The sequence below is a fragment of the Caretta caretta genome, chromosome 1, assembly GCF_965140235.1.
Source record: "Caretta caretta isolate rCarCar2 chromosome 1, rCarCar1.hap1, whole genome shotgun sequence".
In the NCBI taxonomy this organism is placed as follows: Eukaryota; Metazoa; Chordata; order Testudines; family Cheloniidae; genus Caretta; species Caretta caretta.
In genome coordinates this window covers 270,814,332-270,838,925 of record NC_134206.1, presented here as the reverse complement: position 1 = coordinate 270,838,925, position 24,594 = coordinate 270,814,332, and the positions used below count along the sequence as shown (strand labels likewise).

Below are 24,594 nucleotides of genomic sequence, written 5' to 3'. Positions count from 1 at the left end.
TGTTACAATGTGCATATCTGACATGATATGGCTGAAGCAACATCAAGCATGATTACCAGAAATTCAATATGCAATGACAAAATAGAGAGTGACCTATATCATTGCCTCCAGACCTGCACAGAGCGTAGATCCTCCATACCCAGATCTTCCCCTCACTAGGGCCAGTTAAAGGCCATCTCCAGGCACACTTCTCCTGGAGGGACCCTTGCAGTGTGGCTGTCTCCTATTAGAATTAATAAATACCTCCACTACTTTGGGGCCATCCATATGAAGCTATTTGCTAGGGAGTCCACTACCTCGCCTCTTGAAGCAAGCAGGGGCTTTCCTGCTACCATAGGTGACTGTGGCCAACAGGGACCCCCCATTTGGTGTTAAAGGCAGAGAGGTCTCTGTGAGAAGTATTGAAGTACTGGTATTTTTGCCTTCCTTGCTAATAACAGGTGTATGAAGATTCGTTCTAGTTTTGTACAGATAGAAACTCATTGCATATCAACATTTCTTATGTCAGAGGTCACAGACCTCTAAAAAAGAAGATCTTAGAGGAGGAAGGGGGGAAAAAAAGCAACTAGAAACTCAAGAGCAAAAAACAAGACCTCTAAAACACAGAGCTAACTTAAAACCATGATTTTACCACCTATGGGTATGTCTACCCTGCAGCTAGCAGTGTGCTTCACAGTGCAGACACACTCAAGCCAGTTCTGCTCGAGCTAGTGTGCTAAAATTGCTGTATGGTCATTGCAGCATGGGCAGCGGCTTGTTTCTAAGCTCACGTGGCTAGCCTAAGCCACCAGCCACACCACTAATTTTTAGTGCACTCGCTTGAGTGGTGCTAGCATGAATCTGTCTACCCAGGCAAGGAGACAGGCTCCTAGTTGCAGTTTAGAAGTACACTAACACACCAGCTTTTCTGAATTGTCATGAAAATTTACCAGCCCAATACAAAAAATATATTTGCCTGTCCTTTACGATAACTGACACCAAGGAAAAAAGTAGTATTTTACTTGCCAGCCACCTAAAAAACAAACCAAACAAGTTACTCACTGTAGGTAGAATTTTAGAAGGTTGTAACAGTCTGTGCTGAAATCTCAAGCACAACACCTTCAGATAGGGAACGAAACCATACGAAATGAGAACATGAGCTCTTAACAATATATACTTAAAACATAAAAGCTACTTTACTGCATCAAGGGTATCATGAAGGCCTGGTGCTTAACTCCTCATCCTCTGAAATAAGAATTAACCCAAGTCCCAAAAAACGAAACCACAAAAACTATTCTGTGTTTATGGATCACTATTTTTATATATCATCTCCCTTCAAGAAATGTGACACATAGTTTGGAAGCAACCTTAAATCTGTGGCTCTCTGAACTTTTACATTTCGGACAATAGCCAACAAAAGAAATAGCTGAATAGTACTGAAAAGAATAGTTAATTAAATCGAAGACAAACATGGAGTGACTTAACTCTTAAAAGCAGTGCTGTTTGTACAAGTATCAGCTGACATAGCTCCCTGAGTGGCACACAAAGATACTTGATGAGACACACTTTGGCTCAAGCCAAACACATGGACCACTAAAAACAACTCAGTTATTTCTCATAATGTTGGACCTACTCATGCTCTCCTCTCCCCCGCTTTTTACACACATTAGAGACACACTGAAGGGGAGAAAAGTAGATGCTTTTTCTGATCAGCATAAGGGTTCCCACGAGGAAACCACAGAAGAAAGTTGGGCTCCACACACTTGGAGTGGTCTGCCCACATGGATCAGATTGGACTGCTATCAAGGTATTAGTTTGGGTAAAATTCCTTTCATTGCCCGATAAAGATTTTGGAGGCTTTATTCCATTTTGCATTTTTGCAATAAAAGTTATTTTCACACACACCGAGGTTAGCTCCCATTTTAAGGAAAAAGCTTAAAACTTTCATAAACAAATCAGGGGCTCATAAAAAATGAACATCAGAATTCAAACCGACAAGACAAATGTGTTCCTTGCTGCATTGTATTCGTTATGTATATTTTAAAGTACAAATATGTACAATATTGTAATACTGTAGTTAGATGTGCATAATCAAGTACAACTAAAATAACTGGTAATTTCTGCATGCAGACAGAGAGACTAAAATGTACTGAATTAAAATATGAACAAAATTACATTTTAAGTCAAAATTTTGGCCTTACTCTTTCCTAACACTTCAAAAATGTATTTTTATGTCAAAAACCAACTCAAATGTGTTTTTATTTCACGTACATAATACAAACGATTAGATAAGGTGAAATGTTTGCCATAGTAAGACCTAAAGAAACGTATCAAAGAGTTTTAGGAATACATTTCCTGAGCCAATGCTGAAAATAACCTTCAGGAAAAGGCTGTTGTCAAGCCATGTAAATGAGTCTTTCATCAATTCTCATTTCATGTCCGACTTTCCGCTCCATATTTATGTTATAGTGCTCTTCTGCATTAAGTTGGAAGACATTTGATTTACTAAGTACACCACTATTGGTGGGTCTGAAACAGGAAGTCATGGTGGAGAAAGTCAGAATAAAGAACTCTAGTTGGTCCTTCCCTTAACATGACAAGATGGATGGATGTAGAAAGAACACTCAAATGAAGAAAAAGTGAAAAGCAAGGGAATAGGGTTTAACACAAAAGAGGGAAAGACTGCATCTGTTACCCTTCAAGAGATCAAATTTCCAGAATTTGAAATTCTATTATGAAGGTTTAACAGGGAGTACAAGAGGCTGTCTTATACTTAGAGAAAATTCGAACAGGGCTAAACGGGATGCCTTTCCATTTACTTCCTTGTTTGTTACTCTGAGAAGAATTTTAAGTTAACAGATGCGGCAATGATTTTGTAGTAGTCACCAAAAATCAGACCTTTTAAAATTATCTGCACATCACAATTTGCAGAATTTTCCAACAGCAGATTATAATTAATTTTAAGGTTAAAATTTTTTTTTGACCCATAAGCCTCTTGGTTATATCCTGCTGGCTTTAAAGAATTTTACAATGTTGAAATCTGATCTGGATATAAGGATTAATTACTAGAAGGGCTAAACTTAAATCTGCAATTGAGATTCTTAACCTGGCGGTCACAACCATGCTGCCCTTCCCATGACGCTAATATGGGGAGACTCCAATACAGAGAAAGATGAGAATCTTCATAAATGATCTGGAGGATGGTGTGGATTGCACTCTCAGCAAATTTGCGGATGATACTAAACTGGGAGGAGTGGTAGATACGCTGGAGGGGAGGGATAGGATACAGAGGGACCTAGACAAATTGGAGGATTGGGCCAAAAGAAATCTGATGAGGTTCAATAAGGATAAGTGCAGGGTCCTGCACTTAGGACGGAAGAACCCAATGCACAGCTACAGACTAGGGACCGAATGGCTAGGCAGCAGTTCTGCGGAAAAGGACCTAGGGGTGACAGTGGACGAGAAGCTGGATATGAGTCAGCAGTGTGCCCTTGTTGCCAAGAAGGCCAATGGCATTTTGGGATGTATAAGTAGGGGCATAGCGAGCAGATCGAGGGACGTGATCGTTCCCCTCTATTCGACATTGGTGAGGCCTCATCTGGAGTACTGTGTCCAGTTTTGGGCCCCACACTTCAAGAAGGATGTGGATAAATTGGAGAGAGTCCAGCGAAGGGCAACAAAAATGATTAGGGGTCTGGAACATATGAGTTATGAGGAGAGGCTGAGGGAGCTGGGATTGTTTAGCCTGCAGAAGAGAAGAATGAGGGGGGATTTGATAGCTGTTTTCAACTACCTGAAAGGGGGTTCCAAAGAGGATGGCTCTAGACTGTTCTCAATGGTATCAGATGACAGAACGAGGAGTAATGGTCTCAAGTTACAGTGGGGGAGGTTTAGATTGGATATTAGGAAAAACTTTTTCACTATGAGGGTGGTGAAACACTGGAATGCGTTACCTAGGGAGGTGGTAGAATCTCCTTCCTTAGAGGTTTTTAAGGTCAGGCTTGACAAAGCCCTGGCTGGGATGATTTAACTGGGAATTGGTCCTGCTTTGAGCAGGGGGTTGGACTAGATGACCTTCTGGGGTCCCTTCCAACCCTTATATTCTATGATTCTATGATTCATTGATCTAGGGGCATGCAGATGGCTAGACAGTGTGTTGTAAACCCTCTGAGGCAAGGGTGGTGTCTATCTGTATTTGTAAAGCACTGGGGCCTTTATGAACTACAACTAAAAAATTTGATCATAAAATAATTAGCATGACAGCCTTTCAAAGTATATTTTGATTATTTAAAAAGAATAAAAAAATTCAGAGAGTGGTTCTGGTCATACTGCACAGATCTGAAATTCTGCCTATTTTGCCTGCTTTCTCCAGCTTCCTAAAGAAGAAGTGAATCAAATTCAGTGAGAGTGTGCAGTGGGCAAGAAAGAATACCATAATATGCGATATTACTCCATGTGAAACAGTGACAGAACATCAGATTTTTCTGAAAGATCATTTGTTTTGCAATGCAGCATATTAGAACCACACTGCTCATTCTTTTTCAGCATGTGGAGTGCAGTAGATGTTGCTGAGGAAGCAGGTGAAAATATGTGCAAACCATAATGGGGGGGGGTGGGCTGCGGTGGAGTGGAGGGGGGTGTCTACTAACTTGTCACTGAGTCTCTTTGTTTGGAGAATTTCCTCGGGTGAAAAAAATGTTAAAAGATTGAGTTTATTAAAGTTGTGTTTTGCTTTATACTGAAGGCAGTAAAGTCCTACCCCAGCTGCTCTGAAGTGTGACCTTAATTGGGGGAGATAAGGGTTGAGAGTCAGGCGGAGCCTCTGCCATGCAAGGCTGCTCTTTGGCCAGCATGCATCCAGCCTGACAGGTCAGAGCCAGTGCTTTGGGAGGACGAACAGGAATATCCTTGTAGCACTGAGAAGACCAACTAGAATGGCACAGTTGCTAAATTGTTGCTGTCTACAAAAGCAGTCTATGGGTAGAAAGTGATGCTGTTGGATGGCACCACAGCTAGTATTACTTAGAACAAGAGCAATCCAAACGGTGGAGTGAATACCTATGCACCAGAGTGATGATTTTAAATATTTTAAATGATGGGGCCACTTTATGCCAAATCATACAGTGAGTTAAATTATGGACCTGAACTACGTGACAGTGTCCCTTTATATTACAGAAAACAAATGTTTAGGGAAAGTAAAGCAAAGTGACAAGGATTCGCATCAAGAGTCCTCCAAAAGAGAAACATGATTTTCCCAAACAAATGATTGTCTACTTAAAATGCCTTCATATGCTACATCCCACAAAGTGTTTTAAAATAACTATTCAGAGCACAAATGCATGTGACGTAGAAGAGTAACTAGACCCAAGCATCTTGACTGAATCTGTCCCCAAAGGGGGCACCTTCAGAAGAGCAGCACAATCCCAGCATTCTGTACAAACCCAGTTCCTGCTTGCTCATATTTTGGCCCAGAGACTAACACTGTTGAGTGTTAACAACATTTGTAGTGAGAGTCTCACATTGATCTTAATGTTGGTCTCTAATTTTACAACCAGCTAATTATATATATTTCATTACAAAATTTAACACATTACTGTTCATAAACTATCAAACTGTGTCAGTGTGGTGGCACAGACCTTCTGCATGGTTGCACAGAATGGCACTGGCTACAGTTTCCATTCTCCGACCCAACTTCCTAGCTCGCTAGAGCTGGGTGTGCTGAGACTTCTTTGTATTCAGCATATAGAAAGGAATAGAGTAGATATCACAGAATCATAGAATATCAGGGTTGGAAGGGACCTCAGGAGGTCATCTAGTCCAACCCCCTGCTCAAAGCAGGACCAATCCCCAACTAAATCATCCCAGCCAGGGCTTTGTCAAGCCTGACCTTAAAAATATCTAAGGAAGGAGATTCCACCACCTCCCTAGGTAACGCATTCCAGTGCTTCACCACCCTCCTAGTGAAAAAGTTTTTCCTAATATCCAACCTAAACCTCCCCCACTGCAACTTGAGACCATTATTCCTTGTTCTGTCATCAGCTACCACTGAGAACAGATTTGCACTTTAACTAGTCAGAGGCGTGACTAGCAAAGTCAAAGAAGTGGCATTCATAAGCTGCAAAGGCAAAAGGATAACAGTTTCAAAACGTTGAGGGAATGGGGATGGAGAAGACTTGAGGATGGGAAATAAAGGTCATTCTGCTACCCTTAATTATGTTGGCTAGTTCCCTATTCAGCAAGTAGTCCCATTGGTTTTCATGGGATTACTTGTGGAGCATGGTACTGTTCAACACGGAAGAGTGGCAAAAAACAGGCTTATATCAAGGATGGGTAAGGAAGAAGGGGGAAAATTAAGACAGAGGGTCTGTAAAGCAGTCAAGGATGTAGAGGGCCCCTCTCTATCTTCCCTAACACACATTCTCCAGAAGAACTAATCACAAAACAGTGACTTTTTTTTAAAAAGAAACAAAACAAAAGCAGGTGAAATCCACACATCTGGCCCTTAGTTACATTATACAGTAGAACCTCAGTTATGGACACCTCGGGAACGGAGGTTGTCCGTAACTCTGAAATGTTCCATAACTCTGAACAAGAAGTTATGAGACTTCAGCCACGGGGAGGGGAGGGGAGGGGAGGGGAGGGGAGGGTTTGGGGCTACAGCCGCAGGGTATGTGTGGGGGGGATAGAGCTCCGAGTGAGATGGGGGGGGGGGGGAGGGTAGTCAGGGCTGAAACCGGGAGCAGAGTCATGGGGCTGAAGCCTTGAGCCCTGGTGCCCCGCTAGGGTTGCCAGGTGTCTGGTTTTTGACTAGAGAATCCAGTCAAAAAAGGAATTGGACAGTGTCTGGTCAGATATATTGACCAGACACTAAAAGTCTGGTTACCGCTGGCAGGGCGGGAAGTGGCAGCCTGTCGCCTGGCCCTGAAGCGGTGGCTCCCAAGGCAGCATGCATGCACTGGGTTGGGCCACGGCTGGCCCATTGAGGAACAGAGTTGCCTCTCACGAGGCTAAAACTGGGAGCGCAACCACAGGGCTGAAGCCCCAAGCCGCAGTGCTCCCACCCACAGCTAAAGCCCTGATGCTCCCGAGGGGCAGAAGCCCCCACCCCTATCTGGAGCCCTGAGTCCTCCCCAAACCCCGAAGGCAGTACAATATTTGCTGAAGAGGGGTGGGGTTGTTTTTTTATGTATTTATTTATTTGTCTGTGCTGCTGCCTGATTCCTTCTGGTTCCAGTTGACCAGTAAATCTGTAACTCTGGTGTTTGTATCTTTGAGGTTCTACTGTACAGCATTTTCTTTGGTTTTACAATAGGATAAGCAAGAGCATCTTTCCAGAGCCCAGCAAACAAGAAATCTCAGATATCTGAAACTTCTTAAAAATATTGGAAAGCTGTTCAAAAAAGCCACATTTCAAAGTTCTCCTAATAAGAACTTAGCATAGACAATGCAAATCTGTTTAGGAGACATTATCCTATATACCCAACTTCTCAGGGAAGCCTGCTTTGTCCACCTGTGATGACGGCCTATTCATGACAGCCGACCATCAAATTAACATTTATCTCTGGGCCTAACCCTGCAACCCTCACTGATGTTATGTAGTCCCTATTGTTCATGTGAGTAGTCCATACAGGCCACTCAGCACAAATAATGGTCGCAGAATCAAGAACATACATAGTGAACACAAGAACATACCAAAGATGGAGTTTAACCACAAAGACAGATTTCAACCCCCAAGTAGGCAATATCCAGTACACAACATTTTGGTAAAGTTTCCATGAGAAGGCATCTAACCTCAGGATTCCGTCAACAACACACAGTTTTAAAATTCCTAATCAGTTCTGTTTCTTAACTTCATGTTCATTTATTTATACTTCAGCATACTTTCTGGTTTTCCAAACAATAATTCTAAATCAGGTCACTGGAAAAAATAAAAAGGAAACTATGTAGTTGTACTCATGTAGAGCGCTGAAAGTATCTCTCAAAGAAAAATCCTCCTAGCAGGCAATGGGTTTCAAGGAGTAATGCAATCAGAAATTATGCTAACAATTACAGGCAGCTCTACATTCAAACAAAATCATTGCCAACATATTCAGGAAACATAGTATATTAATCCATGAAAAGCTGGAGGAGCAGAATAACTGAGTCTGAAATACAAGACAGCAGCTTTGCAACTGCAAATAATAATAATAAATAATAATAAAAGGGGTCCCCAAAGATGCACGAAAGTTTAAGTCTGTGCCTTTTGTCATATCACATATGCTTTAAGTCATACTTAATTTCTGTTTGCATCTTTAGTTTGTTTAGAGACTGTTTGCAAATCTCCACTCAATTTCAACTGGTTTCCAGTGAAGTTTTTGCCCTCTTTTTGGTAAACATTTGTTACTATAAAAAGGAGAAAGAAAAATATTTATGATTTTTGTCATTCACTAAGAGAAATACAAATAAGTGCTATTACTTTGAAGTAACTGAGCTGTTGTTACACATCTCCTACGGCAGTGTCAAAAGAAATGTTGCTGTGGAACTTTGGAGATGCATAAAAGGCACTAGCTTTTAGTAATGCTTCAAACCTGAACGCTCACTTCTTAGAAAATAGGCAATTACTTCATTCCTTGCTTACACTGTCTCCTGGTAATTATGATAATTTAAAACTTGGCATGCATTTAGAAATACAATTTCTGTCCCTCTCCTTCCCAGTCACCATTCTTCTCTCATTATATTTTAATTAAACAAAAAATGAAATGCCCTAAAACTCAACAAAACAAGAAGTTAACACATTCACCTTCTTTACCCTATTTAAAATCTTTTGTCCTGATTTATTTGTCTGAAAACCAATGATCTATATTAAAGACTCTTGCTCTTGGAATTAGATTTTCGGTATTGTTCCCATGACAGAAGATCCAAAGTCAAGTTATCTTCATTTATTAGTTCTATTCATTACTTTCCTTTCTCAGGGTATCCCACAGAACATTTCAGAGAAGTGAGCGAGTTTGACACCAGTAATGTGTTAACTGTATAGGTAAAACACAGCATACAATATGAATTCAGTGGTTCTCACACATTTTTGGGACGCTAAGGGTGTAATGAACTTAACTCCACTCCCACTCATGCCAACTCACTTCAGTGGGAGTGAAGATAGGCCAAAATCCCACTCCAGAATATTTTACTGAGAAAGCAGCTCTCCTCTTAAATAGCCTAACTACAGCACTCATCTTCCAAGATGGCCACTGGATCTTTAATTTCCTCCTAGAAGGTTACCGAAAGAGGAGAAAGTGCCTCAATGTAATCTGTCATCTGAATTAGGATAAAATTGCAAGAGCTATTAATTCTCATGGTTTGGGCATAATGGGATCAGGAAAAAATTTCTCACATGATATAGTACCATTGGGTACATTATAAAGCAGTAGTCCTCAAACCGTGGGTCATGCCCCCATATGGGGGGTACAGAGGAACATTCGGGAGGAGGACATGGGCCAACTCCCACAGGGGGCAGGGAAGGAGTGCCAATCAGTCCAACTCCATCTTCAGCCCAGCCCCAGCTCCACACTGCCACCAGCCCAGCTCCAGTTGCAGCTCCATGCTGCCCCCTACTCCACCCCCAGCCCAGCTCTGCCCTCATTCCCTCTCCACCCCCAGGCCAGCTCCACCTCTAGCCCCAGCTCCTCCCCCATCCCCAGTTCAACCCCAGCTCCGTCATCAGCCCAAGCTCCTTTGCTGAGCCAACTGTGCAGTAATCCGGGGGGGGGCGGGGGGGGGGGGGAGAGGCCGGGGGGGGGAAGCGAGCAGACAGAGTCCATTACCGGTAAGGGGGGAGGGGTGCAACAAGAAAAGCGTGGGCACCACTGTTATGAAGATTTTAGGCCTTCCTCTAGAGCACATGAAACTGGATACTGTTGACAGCACATAGGACTAAATTGACCCATAATCTATTCAGGTACATCAAGCCTTGAGTTCCTGTGGTTAGGTTGTATATGTGCTTTAGTAGTAATGTTTGAGGTACAGCCCTTTCAACCTAGAGGCTGTGTTTCAAAGTACAATTTCTTTTGCACTGCAGTTTTAAATTATAAAAAGCATTGCTACTAACAAATCTCAAATGCCAGGCTATGGAAATTTCAGGGAAAGTGGTCTAATAGAAAGGGGCAAGTGCACATGCAATATACTAGGTTTATGTAATCCAGGGTATTAGCCTGCTTGGAAGTGTTACGCTGCTCTCCTTTTCAAAGTCTTCAACTATTCATGAATACCACAGAAAGACTAAGTGACAATGAAATACAACAACAAATAACTCTGGTTCTAATCTAACATCTAAAAGGAAACTATGCCAAGCACAGAAGCAAGCACTGTACTTCAGTCAACAACAAAAATAATACTGTACACAGTTCATAAGACCAATACGTGAGGGTAAATGCGTAAGATGTCACATTCAACATTATGAAGCTTAATGAGACTACTTCCCACAATAAAAAGACTCCTACCTTCCTACAAAGGCAAGTAACTTGATGTAGATGAAAAGTAATTCAATATACAAGTTTTTACTTCCTAAAAATGTTATGTAACCCTTCTGCCAGGCCGAGTTGATAGTAGCAAGGGCCGGGTTCGATACACAGGAGTTCCCTCTCATCAAAGCAAACGCAAAACTGGCTCGAGTCCCCATCCAGTGACCTGGGAAAATCTTACACACACCCCTGGGTGCCTCAGAGAGGCAATACTTCCCCTCTTGCAAGCACAGAGTCTCGGTGTAGCAGAGAATTTTTAACAACATGAGGTAAACGACATCAGCATTAAATTGGGAAAACACCACAACTAGGGTTCATCAACCAAACCATGAGTGAAGACCCACCCCAGCAAATTGGGCCATGTCATTTCCCTCGGGTTCTTGAGTCCCACAACCCAAACGTCTCTTGAGTCCAGCAATCCAAAAATCACCCAAAGTCCAAAAAGTCCAACAACCCCAAAAGTCCAGCCCCAGAGTTCAAAAGTTCATCTGCAGAGTATTACTCCCCAGTCTGGGTAAAAATGTGCATTGGGGGTGGGGGGGGAGGAAAGAGAGGTAAGGGGCACCTTACGCAACCTGAAGCTGACTGTCCCGCAGCTCCACAGGGCTTCACTCAGATCCGCTCCACAAGCTGCTCCACTCCATGTCACACAAGTGGCTCCCACCGTCCCAAGAACTGCTCCACCAGCCCATCCACAAACGGCTCCGCTATGCTCTAGATCTTCAGGCTCCCCACTACTTGACACAGTGCTCAGTGATTTCAGCTTGTAGTAGTGGGAGCCTTAGTGCTGGTGCACCATAAGGCCAAAGTGAACTCAGCACAGTACCTGTAGCTAGACTCTTAACAGACCCAAAATTACCTCTGACATTCCACAGTGGAGAGAGACAGAGGTGCAATTGATGTTTCAGGACCTCACAAAGGGGCCCACTCCACCAGGTACTAATACCTGTCTCCAGCCTCTCTCAATTCACAGAGTTTTGGAACCCATGTCCGTTGCCTAGCGAGTGCTACTTAGTTGATGGCGAGTCCCTCCCTCATAACAAAAGGCCAAGTACAGTTCCACTGTCCTTGATTCCCATAATCAGGATAATAACAATTTATTCTTCCTGCCCCAATAATAGAGACACTGGGGATCCCACAGCAGCCAAAGTGACCATCTGGGCAGCTATGGCCTCATTCTAGGCAGGGTGGGTGTGCCTATGCAAATGAGATCGGCCCCTGAAGTTCTTTTCCACAACTTGCCACACCTCACCACCAGATGTCAGGGTGGAGTTCATTCTGACTCTGCTTACAGTTATAAGGATGCCATTTCAAATATTTTCTCCCCCTTTACAACAAGCATCTCATTGCAAAACATAAGTTCTCACACTGGTGAGATGCATAAAAAAAAGTCAAAGCCTTTGTACTCTACATGTAAAATAAGAGCAGTTGTGATTGTCTTCACAGAGTTTGGTCCATACACCAGCCCTGCAGTTCATCTCAATAAGGATCACATTACAAAACTATAGTGCAAGGAATTGCAAAAAGTAGCTTGCTGGGCACTGAGCTACAAATAACTACATATTCCATTCAAAATCTGAACATGCATTTACCAAACCCTAAAACGCTACAAAAGTCCACCTTTATTATTAAAAGTCACCAAAGCCTATCTTTAAGCGCTGTCCATCACACAGAGAGCTTTCCATTGGACTGCTTCGCTTAGAGCATTTAAGCAAGTTCACTCTGGGACTTGGTCTTTATTTACAGGAGCTTTTCCAGATTGAATACAAGCAACAGTTAGATATTACCATCAATTCCAGTTTAAGAATACTCTAAATTCCAAAGCAAAGTATTTATCTTTAAGTCTGATTAGACATTGGGATTGATACTAAATTCTGCAAGTAGATCCAAGAGTTATTTCACCAAGAAAAAGTCCTTCTGGGTCACAAATTGCTACTAAATTAACATATATGGGTGAAAATACATAGGGGTATTAGATTGTTTTGCCAACACATAATAAAACAAGCATATTTCCTAAATTCACCATCCAAAAACAACAACAAACAACAATTTGTCTGTACCCAGCACACAGAGCTGTATCTATTTTACACACACTTTCCTCCTAGATTACCTGCCATGTCTTGAATGGCTGCTTGTAGCGTCATCTGGTTCTTCCACCTCATATACATTTGTGTCACGGTCTTCCACCATACTGCTGGAATTCTGCCATTCAAAACATGGATTTTTATCAGAAGACAGAATAAAAGGCAAGTTTTCATACTCTGGAATTTCTTCATAGTGGCGCACATTCTCATATTCTGGTGGATAATCGCTTGTAAGAGAATTCAAGTGTGTTTGTGACAACTGCTTCCCTGAGAATATTTGTTCATCTGAAGACTCTAATCTTTGACTGTTTGGTATATCCTGCTGACTCCTATGTCTCTGTCTTTTCTTTTGTGATGCTGGGCTACTTATTTCTGCAGAACGTGCCTTGGCAGATTTAGTTTTCCTTTCGCTTGCTAGGGATGTTACTTTCCAGTTGTTACCAATACCATTTCCTTCCCCAGTGGAAAGACTAGCTATGGCACCATCCATGGACTGGCTGCCTTTGGAAAAAAATTTCTGGAAGTCACTTTTCATTATGCAAACAGACAATTTAATGTTGAGAAATTTCTTTAAAGTATTTTTCTTCTGACTGTCTTTGCAAGGCTTGTCTGTTCTTTCCATATCCACAGAAGATAGAGATTTAGCTCTAGGCTTGATCACAGCAGTTGAAAGTTCAGAGTTTGTGGCAATGGTGGCAGTTTTTAACGATTCTGGATTGCCTGAAAATGGCAGGATAGGATGAGGTAACTTCCAGACAGGTTTCTCTGAAGAACGTTTTGGCATGTCACCGTAAGGTGACGTACCTTGTTCTTTGGCCGATATATGCCTTAAACGCATTCTTTCCAGAACATTTTCTGTTTTTTTATCTTCATTGGAAACATAAGAACTTTTTTCAACAAGCTCCTCTGATGCAGCTTTTTTCAGCAGTCCAGCAGCAGGCAAGCTGTGTCTTTGAGGTTTTTTAGGAACAATCCTTGGTGAACTTTCATCTTTTACATGAATCTCTTTATCTTCTGGTTTCTGAGCAGAAACATCAAGGCTACTGGAGGCAGGCAAGTGCTGATTGCAAGTCAATTTTAGTTGCTTAGGCAAACTCATGGACAGAGTACTGCTTTGTATAAAACTAGTCCTTTTGTCCACAGCAGCTAATATACTAGTGTCATCTATCATTTCATCTGCAGGACTTGTTAAATTAAGGTCTTCGTCCAAGGAACATTCAACATTTTCTGTCATGAAAGAAGCTTCTTGCAGAAGTTGAGGCAAGATATGCTGTGAGGCTGATTCTTCGGTATCAGTAGAGTCCTTGACCCAGTGTATTTTCTCAGCAAGATTTTGAGGAATCTCAAACGGATTAGTCTGATGCACTTTTTCTGGATGATCATTATATGAAACACTCTGACCAAGAACATTAATTTTTGCTGTTTTTTTATTAAAGATGTGCTCAGAAGATCCAGCAGAATCACACTTTGAATTAATTGGTTCTCTTGTTCCTTCCCCGTAAGTATCCATACCATCTTGACGGACTAGACATGCAGCACGCAGCTTTCTCGGTTTTGGAACTGGATGCACTTTTGAGCTGGGTGCTGAACATGCTCCAGAGGAAGGTGATGTTTTAACATCATCTCCTTTCATACAGATTCCACCTGCAAATGTACTATCACTATTTACATTGACATCTTCCAGGGTTTCTTGGTCCAAGGAGCAATAGCAATTGTGGCTACTTTCAGTCAGACTGAAACAAGTTTCAGACATGTGGATTTCATCAGCATCTCTCCTATTGTGGTTATTTTGTGGCTTGCCTGTAGCTTCCTCAGAACCAGATAACTGCACAAGATCTGTACACTCTATTTTAACTTCATTGTTAGAACTACTACTATCATCCCTTTCAAGTTTATCTGGACACTTGTGCCTCAAAGAGCTACTATTAGGGAATACACTTTGTGTTAGAACATCTTTGAGTGTCCCTTCCAGAAGGTTGGCCTTTAAAACTACCCGATTTCTATTTGCCACTTTTTCACTATGACTCTCCTGTATTGTCCCACCTTTTATAGATGGTGCAATTTGTTCACCTATCTTGATATTCTCTAAGTTCTCTAAGTGTTCAAAAATTATTTGAGTTTTACATGTGTTCTCCCCATTTCCAAGCTTATGAATGCATTCAAAATTGCAAGAACACATTGGTATAATGTAAGTGGTATCCTCAGTGTTTTCTGTGGAGTCTCCATTTTTATAATTCAGGTGGTCTACAGTTTCAGAAGAATCTCCTTTGTGTTCTTCTAGGCTTTTTGTGCTTTTTCTTAAAGATGATGGTGGTCTAACTTCAGGAACAGATGAACTCTTGAAAACCTTTGGTTTTGGTGCTATCGCTGGTTTAGTTTTCTTTGTTGTTTGTATAACTCCAGCAAACACAACATCTGGCTTAGGTGCAACAGGGGGAGGTGATGCCTTGTGTCCTACCACAAATTTTGGTTTTGGGGCCACTGGTGGCTTCTTAATTTCTAGAAAGGAAAAAACAAAAATTTTACTCATTATGAGCCTACAAAACAACTTATCTTGTATTACAGTACTTTTAAAAGATTCAACTTTTTATAAAATTTAAACTATTCAATTATTTACACTACTTCACTTTACCCCCTACCATACTTTTTTTATACCAGCATTTCTTCCTTTTAGTAGAAACACTCAGGTAGTTTAGGGAGGAAAACTTAGTTTTTCTAAAACAAGGGTTTTTCAAAACCTAAAGCCTGTTAGAAATGTTTATCAAAAAATGTTCAGAAAGTACTTAAAAAGAATTTCTTGCTTGCCAAGATGCTGAAGTGTGAGGAGAACTGAAGTCTACTAACCTAGTTTTGCAGTTTAAGTGGAGCATCATACAAAAGTACTTTAAAAACAAAAAGCATAAAATAGTGAAAATTAAAGGAGACTAAAAATTTTACTGTAATATCAATTCTATTATTATAATCCTCAATAATCAATCAATAACCCCCCTTCACCTTTAATATGCAACTATTTAACCTGACTGTGTCCTTTTCCCCTTTATTTTTGCAGAAACATCTACTAATGGCAATCTGCCACTATAACCAGTTATAAGTATTGGGTTCTGAAGAGTGAAGTTTGGATGATAACTGATTCTCTAGCAGTGAAGTGCATTCCAAGAAGTACAATGAGGATACACGTCTTACTGAATTTTCCATCCCAAGGCATGCCATTTTCTATCAATTAGAAGCTGTCATCATGATTATGGCTTATGATCCATCTGACACTACTATAAATCACTTTTTTTTTTTTTAAGTATTCACTGATGGGACATTTTAATACATGCAAGAGATTATTTATGACATTTACAAATCTAAAAAGATATCCCATCATAACCAATTCTCACAATGATCTTGATGCAAGAAAGGTAATTTATGCAATTCAACTGCAATGTTTCTCATTTAGCAGCAAATTCTTTACACATTGCCTCCATTATTGAACACACATCACTGCGTATTTTCCACTTTCCTTGTACATGCTTTTTAAAAGCCTCAGTAACATATGCTCATACATGCTGCATATCTGAAGAGATCATTTGGCCCACTGACTAGAAATTACAATATTGTTGCAAACCCATGAGGTGTTTTCATTTTTAATGCTAAACTATAATCCCTGCCTTACTGTAGAAAAGTGAGAAAGATGACCGAGTGTTAGGCTCTGTCTATACTACAGTTTACGTCAGCATAATTTACGTTGCTTAGGCGCGTGAACAGTGACATAAGTTACACCGACATAAGCCACGTGTGGACAGTGCTATGTCGGCAGGAGAGCTTCTCCCACTGATACAGCTACTGCCAGGGGTGGAGTAGTTAAGCTGCCAGGAGAGCTCTCTCCCATTGGCTTAGAGCAGCTACATTAGAGAGAGTTTACAGCAGTGCAGCTGCACCCCTGTAAACTTTCTAGTGTAGTCATGCTCCTAGAAGTAGAAAGTGCCATCTGCTGAGAGACTCAGAGGGAGGATTTCTATAAAACTGTGCTAGTGCTCAGTCTAAAGGAGATAGAGAAAGACAGACAACTCTTCTGCCATAAAAACAGGAAAGCCATGTGTTTTTCTGGGCTGTGAATCACTATATCTAAGCCCAGACTGCCTCTACTCAGCCCCAAAATTTAGCACCTCTTGCTGCAAGGAATCATTTTATTCATCCCATTGGCGAGGGGTCAAAGCTGACCTGTGAGGCTCAATACATAAGTCATTTGCTACGTGAACTCAGAATAGGCAGAGGAAAGGCTAGCAGGGGGGTTTCTAAAGGAATTTGCAGGAAGGTTTGTAGGAATATTTTCAAGACGTACAGCTCTACATACACAACAAGGATGACCAGCAACGGAACAGTTATGACCTGCAGAGGATGTGACATTTTCTGTATCCATTTCCTGCCTGAAAATAGTGACTTCCTCTGCATGAATTGCAAGTTGATGGCTGTGCTGCAGGAAAAGATTTGAGGTCTGGGAGGGCAGAAAAAACATTGGACAACCAGATTTGGGTAGCACCACCGTAGACCCAAATACAGAACAGAATGGTTTCAAGGAAGCTGAAAAGAAAGGAAGACAGAGAGGAGGCTTGGCAGTTTGTGACACAGTGAGGAAAGAGCAACATTAGACAGTCTACAGAGCCAGAAGCAGGACAATTTGAGACCACCAGAGAAAAGGGGACCGAGAGAAATTCACTAGTTACAAGCATGTGGTGCAGCAGTGCAAAGAATACACTGAAATATTCAGCTGGAGGCAAGAAAAAGGGGTCTCTCACACCCGAGGACTGATGCTCAGCCCAATCCTTAGAAACATCAAGCATGACTGAAGACCACAGAAAATCTAAAGAAGATAGACAATCCTCACCAGGGACTCAGTGTTAAGGTGGTGGATAAAACATTCTTCAGTGGATAAAAGGACAGCAGGACTGACTACCATTTTTCCAGAGCGAACAAAACATATATCATTGATGGGTTTATGAAGATGAGGGGCAAAGATCTGTTGCTTATGTTACACATTGGCACGAATGACACTGCCTCAGAAGAGGCTTAGCAGATCATCAAGAGCTGAACGAGAGGAAAGTATCAGTGATCTTCCCAGGGTTTCTTCCTGTTCCACAAGCGAGATAGATAGCAGAAAATAATGGAGGGAAACTGGTGATGAGAAATAGAGGGCTCTGGTTTTGTGGAACATTGAGCCATCTTCTGTTGGGCAAGGAGGATGCATGGCTTGGTCCATTTACAACTCAACAGAAGAGGAATGAATCTTCTGGGTAGCAGACTAGCTAATGTAGCATGGAGGGCTTTCAACTAGCATCAACAGGAGAGGATGCTAAGGTGGTAAACACAGTACATATGCTTAAACATCAAACTCGAACTCAAGGTAGCACAATGTAAAGAACCAAAGTATTAAGGTAAAGAAAAGAAATTCTTCAGTTGCCTAGGTAACAATGCTAGAATCCTGGATAATAAACAAAAAAAGTAGTGTTAGAAATATTCATTTATTAAAAGAAGTTTGATACGTTTGGCTTTTCTGAAACCTGGTGGGATGATTCACATGACTAGAATGTTAAAGTCACTGATACACCTTGCTTTGGAAAGAATTGGCAGAAGAGGACAGGTGAGTTTTAACTCTACATTAAAGATATCATTATCTGTTTCAGAGTTACTGACAATTGAAAAGAACATCACCAGGAATGTTTGTGGATCAATGTGCTAACTGATAAATCACAAGACTGGGTATGGATGGAGGGTCTGCTATAAACCACCAACTCAGACAAGGGAACAGAACAAGCAGCTCCTTAAAATTTATCTATAACATGTAGAATGAAATTCACAATGATAATCCAATTTTCCCATCTGGGGGACGCACGCTGAAGATCTCATGTTGCCAGTGGTAAACAACTTTGGAATTTCCAAAAATTACTGATAACTTTCTAATGCAATAAATACTCAGGGTAATTCTAATTCTATTAGATGTCTTTCTGACGAATAAAGATAAATTAATCAATTACTGAAAACTGACAGTTGTCCAAGTGCAAGTGATCACAATCTAATTTCATTTGTCATGTGCAAACAGAATATAAACCAAATCATATATATTTGATGCAGTCAATTTCTCAAATCTGAGAATAATTCTGAGAAAAATAAATTTGGAAGAAATATGTGAACAGAAAAATGTGAATGATAACTGGATATTGTTTAAATATGCCACAGTTATGCAAGAAAGCTTCTTTGGTTAAAAAAATCATGGTTAAGAGGGAAGGTGAAGGCATCAATAAAAATTTAAAAGATATTTAACAAATAGATTGCTTGGTAAGGTGGTCTCATTTGAAGAGCATACTTTTTAACACCACCAAATGCAAGGACATACATCTAGTTCACACTTGTAAAATGGGGTACTTTATCCTGGAAAGCAGTGACTCTGAAAAGGACTTGGAGGCTTTGATCGACAACCAATTGTACTTGAGCTTCCAGTGCAATGCTGCAGCTAAGAGGGCAAACAGTCTTCAAATATATAAGTAGGAGAATACCAAGCAGGAGTAGGGGGCTGGGATTACCTCCTCATAGAGCATTAGACAGACTGTTAGCAGAACACCACATCCCGCTCTAGAGTCTAGATTTTAAAAAAGGATGGTGAAAAATTGGAAAGGGTTCAGAAAAGAGCTACAAAAACAATCTGAGATCTGGAAAAGATGCCTTACAGTTAGAGACTTAAGAAGCTTAATCTCTTTAGTTTATTCAAGAGAAGTTCTTCAATTGCCTATGTAACAATGCAATTGTATCACCCTTAGTTATGTAGAACAGAATTTTACTCCACAAGTGGACTTACTGAAACCCCTAGGCACTATTCTTGGAGTAATGTACTACTCTTCATGACCGGGGTGGAAGAATTTAGCATAAAATAACAACCTCACTATGAAATACTCCAGCTCCTATAAGGTAGGTAGGAAGAGAAATTATTATTGCTATTTCTATTTATATATACTTAGGAGGCACTCAGAGGCTATGATGGAGGTTAATATTATACTTAGGTCACCACATAGATTCCAAATTATTTTAAAAGCCATCTAGTGATTTTAATGACAAAGGCCATTGTAGCCTGAGTAATATCTTAAATCACTTATGCCAATAAACCTTCAGCATCAATTTTGTACCTACAGAAAATTAAGTGCGAAATTAAAATAAAAATTCAAAAGAAGAGTTCTATGTACATGATCTAATTTCTACTTTCCCCCAAGCCTGAAACAGTAGTGGTTTTTTCTCCATGTTTTGTTTTATACTTACATAGAGACTGTGATTTTTCAGGTGTCCAAATGTTATAAACTAAACAAAATAGGAAGTGAGTCATAACATCCCGGAAGATAACATATGTAGCTTTTAAAATGCAACGAAAGAAATTAGTTGTCTAGCAGCTGGATTTTTATAAAATAAGCTAAACAAATTCCAAAAGGAAAACATTAATTAAAAACTTCAGTTTGTTTAGTGATCTGCTGAAGGAAAACAGGAAAGTTGGGATAACTTTAAAGTGAATATAAGAGAAATGACTAAAGAACCTAACAAGCTCTTTGAGTCAGATTTTGTTGAGATAAAGCTGAGTAAATATAATGTGATTTGACATGTTTTAAGGTTAAAAGGACACTAAATCCTGTAGGCCTCATGTTTTCAGCCCTTAAAAGTAATAAAGTTTGATAGGAAAAGTCATGTTGGTTTTCTTTCTACTGCAATTCCGCCGCCGCAGGTAGTTTCTGTGCTAATAAATAAACCACCTACTCTTTCACTGCCATGATTAAACCAAATCTCAACTTCCAACTTGTGTCTTCCCTCTCCTATAAAAAATACATGCATATTCACATTTAAGCATTTTTAGTGTGATCACTGCAATAAGGAAATTATTGTTTTTAACTAATTTTCAATAATCATTTAAAAGCCTCTTTTAATACTGACTAAACACAATATTTTATAAACAAATTAATAGATAACCATATATGGGTCACTTCACCCATCACTGAAATACAACCAACTCTGGAGTTAAATTCAATGGCATATAACACTACGCCAAAACAATTTAGTACTGGAAACAAAAAAGAATACAGTAGCATAGGTGCTGGAACTAGAGGTGCGGGGGATGCTGCAGCACCCTCTGGCTTGTAGTGAGGTTTCCATTATATACAGGGTTTACAGTTTGGTTCAATGGCTCTCAGCACCCCCACTATAAAAATTGTTCCAGCACCCCTGTACAGTAGCAAACTGAACATGCATTGAGTATTTCAAAAGGCAGAATGTGAGTTGAAATTCGGACCGGTGGTCAGAGTTCACATTTCCACTCTTGCGCGCACACACACACAAAGTCAGATCTATAACGACTATTAGTGGTTGGAACCACCTCCAAAACACAGATCCTCCGACAATACAGTGCCTCATTCAGAGGGAAGAAGTCCACACACAGAGACACTTATTCCTGCATTTCCTAGGTGTTTCAATCTATTCCTGGCAGAATTAAGAAGTGACAAGAATCAATACGGATGGGTTCTCTATCAAACTACTTCATTCTGAAGATGCATTAAAATGATACCCAAGGGAAACACTCAAATTCTTTACATTAAATTGAACCAAGAATGGGCGACATCTTGATATTTCAAATTTTCTATATGCTTCACAGCACTGTTTAATGGGAAACACTGCTTGTTAACAGCTGAATGATGCCCTGTAGTTTTAAACAGTATAGGCTCACTGACTAGAATGACAGCTAAATTTACAATTTACATTATTTTAATACTTATGGGATTAAGTGTAAAATTATGTAAAAAATAAAAATGTACATAAAAAAAATACTACCTCCCACACGCAAGTCTCTTTGTTGATTTCCTGTCTGTTACCACAAGTTAAAGCTCCCCATCTTCACTACCAAGGCCTTTATAATCTTGTCCTACATACACTGATATTGTTTCTCCTACTCCCATTTCACTCCCCTTAATCCTTTCACATTAGTGCTTTTTTTTAGCCCACACACCTTTCAACATGCTCCCTTGTGTCTCAGCCCCCCTGTGCTTGCCAAGACAGATCCCCCCCCCACCCTCACACTTCTCCTCCTCCAAATTCCTCCATAAAACTAGTTTTCCAGGAATCCTTCCTACCTTCTCCTTACCAGTAATTCCCCACACTGTATCTTCCCTTTCCTGTTGTGTGTTTTATCTGCCTTCGGGCCCTCAGAAATACGACTCCTAAACAACAAACTATAAGCCTCAGTCTTGGACCTATGCAGATAGGTCCTGCACTGATGCACAGCTTCATGAAAGTCACAAATCTCTAAAACTCTTGGAATAATAGCTTCCCAATGCCAAACAATCTGGGATTCTGGATCTTAGTACTATATTGAATTTTACTTCAATAGTCAAGCTCTGATCTCATGAGCACTCCATAATACAATTATTTTATTTTATTTGCCCAGCTGTTTAACTCTCAGAAAAAAATACAAGGTAAGGAACTCTAGTCCCAGAAATATTACTAAGTAACTTGAACACATTAAGAAAAGGAGTACCTGTGGCACCTTAGAGACTAACAAATTTATCTGAGCATAAATAAATTGGTTAGTCTCTAAGGTGCCACTAATACTCCTTTTCTTTTTGCGAATACAGACTAACACGGTTGCTACTCTGAAACTTGAACACATTAGTCAGTGGTTAAATATACATACTCTCCTGCTTTATTTCTTAATTCACCAGCTCTAAATAGAGTCACTTAGAAATCTATTAGGCAAACAATGTATTACAAGTAATTAAAAAATGGGAACACAATAAATAGGGCAGAAATGTGTGTTCATAAGTTTTTTATTTTTAAATAGGCATGATTAACTATAGGACCATTAGATTGCCTTTGTTTAGCTAAGCAGTTCTATATGCTAGAGCTCGTCTCGTGCAACACTGAAAAGTGCAATACATTGGTTACTGTTTGTTTAAGTGTGCGTGTGCTTTTTTGTTTGTTTTTTTGTTTATTTTAAACACACGAATTAAATTAAATCCTGTAGAACCACATTTTTCCCCCACACAGGAAACATCTTGTTGTTTAAGGTTTTCATTGTATTTAACTGATGCCTTCAAAAAGTTCCATAAAGCAGTTCATCAGCATAATTTATACACAATTTTATTCAATGGAAAAAACAGCTCCCATGCATGTTGGTTCATGCAGGCACAAGAAAGGAAGCCTGCTAATCTAACAGATGGGCGAACAAAAGTACTGACAATGCTTCTTTATATGACCAAACAACCAAAAAAACCCTGAGTAACTCACTAAAATACAGGAAGCTTTCTTGTTTTAAACCAAGCATTTGCTTCGCATCTTTCTTAGCCATAAAATTAATAATACTTAATAGAACAAAAGAACACAAATGTGGGTTAGGTCAAGCTAAGTGTTTGTAATGAATGCTCCTCACTGTGTATGTCTGCATATGTGATCATACTGGTAAGACTGGTAAGTTCTTGAGGTAAAACTGACTGTAGATGTCAATTAACATTAGCAACTGTGTTAAGGTTATACAAAGTGATAACAGAACATACAGATGAATATTTATTTTAGAGTGAAGAACAGATATTTAGAATTGCTTTGCCACAAGAAAAAAGAATCTAAGAATGTGGTGGTGTGTTTACACTTTAAAAATAAAATAAATTACAGTGAACTAGTCTGGTTATAAAGACATTTTGCCATGGAGCACAGTATTCTTAATGGTGACAAATGACAATAACCAGAGCTCAGCAAGATGCTTTTATTATATGTCACTATAAATACGACCAATAAAGATGGTTGATCTTCTGTAGACTAATATTTTTCAAAGTATGGGGGTTCTACTACAGAGGTATATAGTTTGAAGGAAGTGAGAAGTATGAAATTGTCACTACAATGTAACTGGAGAATAAGGATAAGTGTTTATTTTTTAATTTTGATCATCTTGTGCCCTGTTGCTGATGTCAAACAGATACTGCAGAATATCTACATTTTTTCTGCTGATTATCTCTCAAAACATCAAAGGGCTAATTTTGACAGCGAGGGGTCGAATCATAGCAAAAACAGGTCAAAGAGCAGAAAAAACAAAACACTACCTGAGAAGTATTTTCTCACATGACTCTAGTATTTTCTCACATGACTCTAATGACACTGTATCGGTTTTAAAAACAACGGGTTTGAACCAAAAGAAAATTCACTGTTAAAGTGTAACAATGACAAAAAGTTAGGAGGTGAGTTGTCTAAGAAGAGGAAACCTTCCACAGAATATTAGAAGACAACTGCAAAAGTGTTTTTAAAAGGCTGGACACCAAAATAAAATAGAAAAAGAGGGAAAAACACTCCCCCATTCACTCCGTTGGGAAACAAACAAACAAAAAAGGGTCAGCTGTTATAACACCCTCCCCTCGCCGCAAGTTTTCTCCCCTTCCTTCCAGTGCAAGCCAGGGCTTCCAACAAAAGGAAAAGATAGGTCCGACCATTTTAATGGGGACAAGATCTCATTGAGGTCCACCCACAGGAACCAAGGGCATGGTTTATCCAAAGGAGATGAAAATCCAAAGGAAGACAGAATGATTTCTCTTGGCAACAGCATCTCCACCCACAGCCTTGCCTCTGTACGCCTCATTGTCCTCTCGGGCAACAGGGAGGACAGAACCGTCCCTTGGAATCGTTTTCAGCGGAACAAATCCCCAGTCCTGGTTCCCTCCGCGCTAAGGAGGCGTTTGCAAGCCGGAGGGAGCAGGCAGGGAGCGCAAAGGCAGAATCAAGCTCGTCGAGGGGCAGAAGAGCCGCGCTATTGGCTACCGTAGTCCAGAAGAAACTTTCCCAACTATGTCAGTCGCACGCACAGCGAGGGGAATGTAACTTCCCAGAGAGAGACGCCAACCAACAGCAGCCTGGGGGCGCGGGCTGCACAGACCCACCAGCCCAGGACACGCTGAAAGGCTTCTCGGGAAACGCGCAGACCCCCCTCGCTGCACTTACTAAAGGGGAAACAGGGCGGGGGGAGGGGGTTTCCTTGCCTCTGGGCGCCC

The 24,594-nt window shown here is 40.4% G+C and overlaps 1 protein-coding gene across 2 annotated transcripts in view; it reads right to left on the bottom strand.

Moving 5' to 3' along the window:
- Positions 1–24,594, bottom strand: part of FGD6 (FYVE, RhoGEF and PH domain containing 6) — a 105,005-nt gene that overhangs the window by 80,036 nt on the left and 375 nt on the right. For both annotated transcript variants that reach the window (XM_075124278.1, XM_048835541.2), the window contains exon 2: positions 12,583–15,055. In XM_075124278.1, the coding sequence (XP_074980379.1) occupies positions 12,583–15,055 (2,473 nt within the window). The remainder of the gene's footprint in view (positions 1–12,582; positions 15,056–24,594) is intronic.